This window comes from Austrofundulus limnaeus, unplaced genomic scaffold (genome assembly GCF_001266775.1).
Source record: "Austrofundulus limnaeus strain Quisiro unplaced genomic scaffold, Austrofundulus_limnaeus-1.0 Scaffold224, whole genome shotgun sequence".
In the NCBI taxonomy this organism is placed as follows: domain Eukaryota; kingdom Metazoa; phylum Chordata; class Actinopteri; order Cyprinodontiformes; family Rivulidae; genus Austrofundulus; species Austrofundulus limnaeus.
Window position 1 is genome coordinate 127,306 of NW_013952626.1, and position 8,523 is coordinate 135,828.

The window sequence follows — 8,523 nt, forward strand, 5'->3', positions numbered from 1 at the left end:
GAAAAGCATATGTCTGTTTTAATATTGCCCCTTTTGCTTCAATATGAAATGCTTGAGATGTGATCGAGGCTCATGCTGTCATTTTAAGTCAAAACTKCTGGAAAAATGCTTTTAAAAAGCTCTAATTTGGACAGTCAGGCCTAATTATATAATTTTCATCTGTCAAAGGGAGTCCCAGCGTGCATTTATCATGCAGATAATATCAAATCATGGACACTCACTTGGCTATTCGCTTCACAGCACTGATGCTGCTGTTGACCCAACATGAACCGGCAGCTTCTTTAAAAACACCTTTAATCTCCTCCTCAGGAGCAACAGACTTGAACTGAACATCATYGTGGTTCAAGGTTCACGAGCTCAGATCAGCCAACATGATCACACCGGCAGAGAAAACAGACGCTTARACTGAGATAAGTGCTGAAAGCTGCATGGTACAGCAGACGGGTGATAATAAATGCAAACTAGCAGGCAAAAGAATACTGTAAATCACCACCTTGAAGAAGTCTGTGAGAGATTTATAACTATAGTTTCTGTCATATTCATATGAAAAAAAAAATTTTAAAAGATATTTTGCATGTGGGTGCTTGCTTCCACAACAATTGCCAAACCTCAAAATATTTCCTTTTTCTTTTTCTCTTAAAATGAGTTTTCTTCTTTTTGGAAAATAAAAAAAAACCCTCCAAACATCATCTGGCTCTATCTCGCTGTGCTTTTATTTGTGAGCACACAAAAATCTTTCACAGTTGTCTCCTGATTTCCCCCCACCACCACCACCGCCCAGCCCACCTCACACAAAAAGAGGCAACAAAAAGCAACCCAAGAATGCCCGCGTTTAATGGCCCTCGTTTCCAGCAAGAGCTGCTGCTTCTGGAAAATTGTGGTCATTCTGCCGTTGCTCGCAGGTATCTTAGAAAAAGTGGATAAAAATGTGATTTTATTTTATTTTTTTCTCCCCCTCTGTCCCAAAATAAGCTCTGGATGTTACAGAAGCTGCTCAGAATGTGTTGAGTCATCCAAACAGATTGTGTTGGCTGACCTTTTTGCAGTTTGATCATTTTTGGTAATTAGTCTGAATGGATGATGAAACAAGCAAAAAGCTGGCAGCGTCAACAAATAGCACTAAGTGTTTTTTATCACGTCCCCTCTAAAATTCATCGTGAATCTCAGGGTTGTGCATGAAGAAATGTGAAAATGTTATTGTGCTTAACCATCTGGCTGGAAAACATCAAACTCTCTTTTTTTTCTTCTTCTTCTTTTCAAATAAATTACCAACCAAACCATTTTTAAAAAGTGTTCAAGTTCAACAAACAGAGACTACTCAAACAGTAAACCGTTTCCGTTCAGTATGTCTTCCTGGCATCTCCTTTCATGCCTTTAATGAATGACTTTAAAAGAGGATAGCTTATTAATAATTAATAACAGGGTTAAGATATGCTCTAATGTCTTTTACTGCCTGTGTTAAGCAGGAAAGTTGGTGCCAGCTGAAGAAAGAAAACAGAAAAACAAACTCTGCTGATGCTGTGGCCATCAGAGAATGTAATCACATAAGTTTTCACAGAGACACCATCAGAATGGACACATTTATCTCGCTGAAAGAAAGAAGGGGGAAAAAACACAGAATGAACAACATGCGCCTCTCTGTTCTCAAAGTCTGTGTACTGTTGCCACAAAAATCAATATTCCAGCTTCATTCAGTTACACAGAGAGCAAGTAGCTCAGGGATGACTGATGCTCTGCTGCCAGTGGTCATCGTGGAGGATTAACCAATAAAACAATTCCACCAGAAACACCTGATATTCAGTGGAGGAATAAGAAGACTAGATGTAATGGTTGTGCATACTGATTTACATAGTTGCATTCACTACGTTCAGTGAACGCAGAAAGAAACGTCCACACAGACGTGCGTGCGCACAGATGCCCAGCAGCGAACACGCGCACTTTGGCACATGCGTGTGAATGGGAAACTACTTTACGTGCCTGAATCAACACGTTCATCTGATTTGTGACCTTTTTTCCCTTTGATATTTCATTTAAACGCAGCAACAAARATCCCACAATTTTATGCAGAAAACTCGAGATGAAGTCACAGATTTTCCGTCACACCCGAGTGAAGCAAGTTCTTTTGCCCGTTTCCTCCCACCGACAGGTAACTTCAGACACATTTAGTCGATTAAAGCAAGTTATTTCTTACCAAAAGTTATGAGCATGAACAGATGAACTCCCCACAGATCCATGTCCGTCAGAATTTCAGCTGATGCGTCGGAGCTACTTCACCCACAGCGGGATATTCACAAGGTAAAAGGATGTCCCGTTGCGCGTTTGGAAATCCTCATTTGCGCAAAGATTTTTTTTCTCTCGCTCTTAAAGGGGGCCCTTTTTGCAGATTTAGAGCTGGTGCGGTGTTTCGATGTGTCTCACATTCCCATCAGTTCCCGCGAAGGCGCTCTGATGATGGTCGCGCTTTTGCGCAAAGACGCAGCCATGCGTAATGGTGCGAGTGAAAGTTGCCCGGTGCGCTGCGCCGTCCGGGATGCGCCGCGGGGAGGCTTCTGTGGGGGGCGCGTCGAGGGTGGTCGCAGAAGTCCTTGAGAGTCCGGTGCTGGAGAGATGCTGAGCGCTGGGAAGCGCCGAGGAGGTGGGAGAGAGTGAGAAGTGTTTGTGCAGGAGGAGACATTAAGCAGTCTGGTCACACAGTCAGGGATTAGCCGCGATGAAAAGTGACTTAATGGTAATTCTGCAACGGAAACATCATTATCTTCTACCCCGGAGATCTATAGTGTGCTGTGYACACTGGTTTATTAGGCTCATCTTAACCTTATCTTGTTCAATTTACTTGAACTTAAATATCATCTTATTTTGTTATTCGCTTCATTTAATTCCTTGTATTAATAAATAAGTAAAACATCTAAATAATGTTCTGTTAAAATATTTGGAAGTATTTGTGAGCTAAAGGTTTCCTTTTCAGAATCATTTCTATTTATTCCCTTTCTATCACCTCAAGGTCTAATACTCAGTTTGCTTACATAATATGATCTTTTTTTTTTTTTTTTTTTTTGTCCTTGTGTGGTTTTTAGTTTTTCTGTTAAGGGTAGAAAATAAATGAGCTGCAGATGAAAGGTTTGTTGATACTTCGAGTTGAAGCTGAGGATATGTTGAAAACCTTTCGGTGTGTTTGCACTTAAATGTCTTGTTGCAACTTTGGGACCCCCGACAATCACATGTGCTGATAGAGTTCATACAGGACTCCAAGAAAATTAAACCAAATGGTGAGTCAGTTACTCCTCTTGACCTAAACTGTATTTYGTTTCTTTGCACAAAGGTTTTCGGCTTTTAGTCCAAATTTGTCAACATGCACTATGGAGCTCAGACAGTACAGAAGAGATGAGCTAAAGTGCAAAAAAAAAAAAAAAACTGTAAAGCTCTTTTGGTCAAATTGGCTGAGTTGTAGTCTTTTTTGTGTTTGCTAATGTTGATGAGATGTCCAAAATTTAATGAGTCATWGATGCACATTTAGTAAATGCTACTTGAAAGTTTCATTCATCATGTGCTTCATGATATATTGTGCTAACAGACAAACAGGATGACTCCAACAGTAAATGTCAAAGATTGAATGAAATATATTGCTCAATGAGTAGCAGTAGACATATCTGTTGTGAAATACTCTCAGCTACAACCATATTTAGCACAATATCTTGTAAATTGAAGTTGACTGTGGCAACTATCTTGACTTGAGTTGGCACCAGTTAGAGGTGTACAACCAGGGATTTTTGTGGGAATGTTCATTATCCAGTTTTCTTCAGTATGTTTTTTGGCATGTATCATGTCTTGCAAAWTTTTTTAACTATATAATACAGCTCATGTATCAAAATGTTCCGCTCCTTCAGGACATTCCAGCTATGTTTTTTGCTTTTTCAGTAATTTATATTTTCTGAGATATTTAGCCTTTTTTGGTCATTTTTRATTCTCATTTCTTCTCTGCTTTGTCAGCTACATTTTTGCTCTTTCCAGCTTTTCTGCAGTTGTACTTTTCTGTTCGTCTTCTTGCCAATTTAATCATTTTATACTTCTTTCAGCTCTTTGCTACAATCKAAGCAACTTTTTAGCCATTTTCAGATCATTTTAGCTGTTTTCTTTATTTGTGATCATTTCAGCTGCTTAATTTAGCAAATGTGCTCTTTCTGCTTCTTTGTCCTAAATTCAGCTACTTAGCYTTTTTTCTGCTAATTTAGGGTTTTGGGCAATCGTAAAACAAATTGCAGAATGTTTTTATCCAGCTTGTTTWTTCTGCAAAAATATTTCAGCGTGAAGCATTCCTGCCACATTTTTGCAGAAATTGCTAATTATCTAGTTTCTTAAAGGTTTGAATAAAATCTGTCCAGTGGTTCATGAGATGTTTTGCTAACAGACAGCCACAGTTGTCTTTAGATAGTGAATAATATAATGTATACAACTGTCTAATGCTTACTGTTTGTGCTCAGATCTTGGCGATGAGTCTCATCTACAACTTTAATAAAGTTTACATATCTAAAGCATTACTGAGTTGTGGCATATTTGTAGTTTTTAGTCAGTTGTTTATGTCAGCCATCTTGAATTGAAATGACTCAAAAGGTAAAGTTTAGTTAGTCAGATTCAGATGTGCGTTCACTGATTACTCTCTGCAAGTTGCATTAAACTCCACCCAGTTATTTATGAAATAYTTTAATAACAATCAGACACTCAGACACACAGACACTGGCGAAAACATTATCMCTCTGCCTTCGCCTTTTACGGTGGGCTGAAAAACCAACACAAAAAGACAGACGATGACTCTCACAGTTTTCATCATCTTTCCATTTTTATGTTTCGGAGGAGCACCTCAGTAGATCAGGATCGTTTGGATTTTATTGGCTCGTTTCTTTTTGCCGCACCTTCAAAACAGCGACAACAGACGGCGTTTCCAGATGATTTGTGCAAACAAAGCTGGTGAGGAGCAGATAACAAAGGGTCACCATGTTGGATCACCCAGGCGCAGTGTGCGTTTTACTGTATGTGTGTGCAAGTGGCTGTAAACCAACCCATAGGCTCAAAAGGATGATCCAGCTTTGTTCAAAGACGAACTGAAGACTTCAGTTAAGCTATTTCCTCTGCTGTAGTTCTCCACTGGACTGACGGAGCGGGCAACATTATTTCAAGCATTTAGTTGTTTCAGATTTTTTCATTTGATGCTTTTTTTATCTTTTTTGCTGAAGAAACAAAATGAAAACACTAAGTGTGAAACGTCTTCACGCCTGAACGATTGTAATTTTCCCTCTCTAACAAGCTTGCTGTGAGCAGATCTGGAACAATATATTAAACATCTCCATTGGGACTTGGCGCGCTTAAACATGGGGAGAAAGTCTCTGAAGCTGCTCTTTGAATCTTAAAGGAACAACTTTGTGCCATGGGGATGTCTTGGTAAAGTACATATTTGCACTATATAGCTATAATTCAAGTCAGCATTAAAACGGATGACTAAAAAAAGACATGAGGAGAGAAGGTATTTTATGTTTTTTAACCAGTCTCTGCATTAGTCCCAGTGGGACTGGATGGTAAAGAACAGACAAACTAATGTGATCTGAATCACCTCAAGTTTTCTTGTGCAATGTGCCATTTCTGTCTCTTAAACAAGAAGCCCGAGTTTCCCCTGATTAATTTGACTATTTTGTCCCATAGATGCCAACAGGTTCAAGATATTTTACCCGTCTAATGTTCTCTCAATTTAAAGAGAAGGTGCAGTGTAAACAGGAAAGATGGACAGCTCTCATTTCTTTCTTTAGGCTAACGGACATTGATTTCCTTTCTTTGTGAGCCATAGCAGAGGACACAACATTAATCAGTAATTAGTTACTTTACCTGGAATCATTCATGTGTCAAAGCAATCAGAACTGTAAATATTCATGGAAACCAATTAGCAGCTGTTGTGATTGCCAGATGCTTTTTTAGTGATTTTTTTTTCCAGATTTAGATTTATTTTATGTAAGATGTGTGTTTTAAGCTTTCAAAATGTCTTACAATTTATTTTATAGTCTTCTGTGCTGTTTGTCCTATCATTCTATGTAGGCAAATTACGAGATGGAGAACAAGAGTAAAAGTAAAAAATCTATTAAATTCTTCAAAAATAAGAAAGAGTGATGCTCCCAGTTAAGGAGCTGTTCTCTAGTTTCTTTCTTTTTCTTCTTTTTTTTTTTCCTGATTTAGGGTACAGCCAGCATCGCTTGGCATCCAGATCCTCCCATTCTCAGTAAGCGTTTGGAGAAGAGAAGGAACTGTCAAAAAGTACAAACAAAACGTGTTTGGTCAATGGGTGAGCGGTGTGCCAGATTAATTAAAAATTACACCAGCAGAATAAATCACAAATATGAGGGCAGCTGTCAAGGTGGGTACACCGTGGGTGACAAAATAAAGCGCACGGCCTAGAACATGGTTTTGCAAGCCGAAATAGTCCAGGATTTTCTAAATGTGGGCAATGCGAACACATGGCTCACTTGTTGCTTGGTCATAAACACTTGGAAATCAGTGAGACTGCAACAAGATTGCATATTTTCTCACAATTTGGAGTCACCAACAGTGTCCAACAGCCAAGACGTCCCAAAGAGATYCTAGCTTTACTGCAGAAGAGACTAAAAAAAACTTGTCATTGCTACTAAAATAAAACTACAACCCCTGGCAAAAAGTATGGAATTACCAATCTTGGACGAGCACTGATTCAGACATTTCATTCTGTAAAACTAACTCAGATCAAAAACATGATACAATAATAAGGTCATTCCGAAGCGCAATTTGTTGGCTTTCAGGAACACTCAAAGAAATGAAGAGAAAACATTGTGGAAGTCAGTGAATGTTACTTTTATTGACCAAGCACAGGGAAAAAAGTATGGAATCACTCAATTCTGAGGAGAAAAGTATGGAATCACCAGTCTTAGAAGAGCACTCATTCAGACATTTCATTCTGTAAAACAAACTCAGATCAAAAACATGATACATGAACACGGTGTCCTTATTTTCTACCTCCAATTTGAGTGATTCCATACTTTTTTCCTCAGAACTGAGTGATTCCATATTTTTYCCCTGTGCTTGGTCAATTAAAGTAACATTCACTGACTTCCACAATGTTTTCTCTTCATTTCTTTGAGTGTTCCTGAAAGCCAACAAGTTGCACTTTGGAATGACCTTATTATTGTATCATGTTTTTCATCTGAGTTTGTTTTACAGAATGAAATGTCTGAATGAGTGCTCATCCAAGACTGGTGATTCCATACTTTTTTCCAGGGGTTGTACTCTTAATGATGGTATTGATGCAATAATTGTCAGTTATGTTCTTCTAAGATAACCTCAGCTGACAAATTTTAAAAACAAAAACTTGCTGGGAAGCAACCATTTAGCATGATTATGCAAATAAAAGTTACTTTACACTGGGAAACCCGTTAGCTGCTGCGTATTAGCTAGATCTTGCAGCACTATGGGAGATGAGTGCAGCTATGTAGCATGCTTTTAATTTGTCAGACAGATGTACGCCGCCGTACAAAATGTGTCTCCTGAGATAACAGCGTGTCCCAGGAAGCTGTCATAGCGAGTCAGCAGGCACAATAGCGCACCTTGAAAGTGAAAAACCTTAAACGGAATTAAATTCCAGATTTACACCTCTGCTTTCCCCACCGCAACGCTGGCAAATTCCCAGTAGACTATAACGAGGTGGTTATCGGCCCATCATCGGTGATTTACTAATGAGCCGCGCGTGGAACCAACATGTCGCTGAGCTCCGAGCACAACCTGAGTCATCTGGACATAAACCTTGGTCTTTCACTGTTTGGTGTCACTGAGGCTCAATAATGATGAATAACTCACTGATCCTGTTTTAGTATTTGCATAAATCAAGAAAGTCAGGGTGATGTCAGTTAATAAAAAATGTACACAAACTTGAATAAAGGACTAAGCAGGCGATATTTGTGTCAGTCACCTGTGTGGATGCAATATTCCACTGGGTTTAATTTTAAGTGTGTGAAAACTGACTTCTTTACATATCACAATTTCTTGCAAAACTAATGCTGCCAGCTCCTGTTTCTTGTTCATATTAAAATAAATGTATATATTGCAGAYGTTTGAGCATCGCCCAGGTTGAAATATCCAACAGAATAAACACGAAACCTCCATTGAAATGCCATTACTCCACTGCCCGAGTTCAGATGTTTGGCATGAGGGCGTGCATCAGCTGTCAARCATCTGACATTCACTGAAGAAAGCAGGTCTTCAGCCAGAAATTATGCCTTGAAAGCATGTTACTTCACCTTCTTTTAATTCATGTCACCATTTTTGAGACATTTATGTTGACTGTGAATCAAAAAAACAAGAAAACAGCTCCTTCTTTTAAATAAAAGTGGATGTAAAAGGTTTATGTTGACTAAATGTGTTCAGGACTTTGTTTTATAGCTTGAAACATTTACATAGTTGACAGAACAGGACATGAGTAAACTGATCCCAGGATAGTTATGTCACATCTCTGCTTGG

At 38.8% G+C, this 8,523-nt stretch overlaps 1 protein-coding gene across 2 annotated transcripts in view; it reads right to left on the reverse strand.

Annotated features, from left to right (window-relative positions):
* LOC106525356 (GDNF family receptor alpha-4) overlaps window positions 1-2,685 on the reverse strand; it is a 60,045-nt gene extending 57,360 nt beyond the window's left edge. Inside the window, exon 1 of one of the 2 annotated variants that reach the window (XM_014019558.1) lies at window positions 2,192-2,685. In XM_014019558.1, the coding sequence (XP_013875012.1) occupies window positions 2,192-2,234 (43 nt within the window). In that variant the 5' untranslated portion in view covers window positions 2,235-2,685. The remainder of the gene's footprint in view (window positions 1-2,191) is intronic. The other variant, XM_014019557.1, reaches the window with a different exon arrangement.
* Window positions 2,686-8,523: the final 5,838 nt, after the last annotated feature.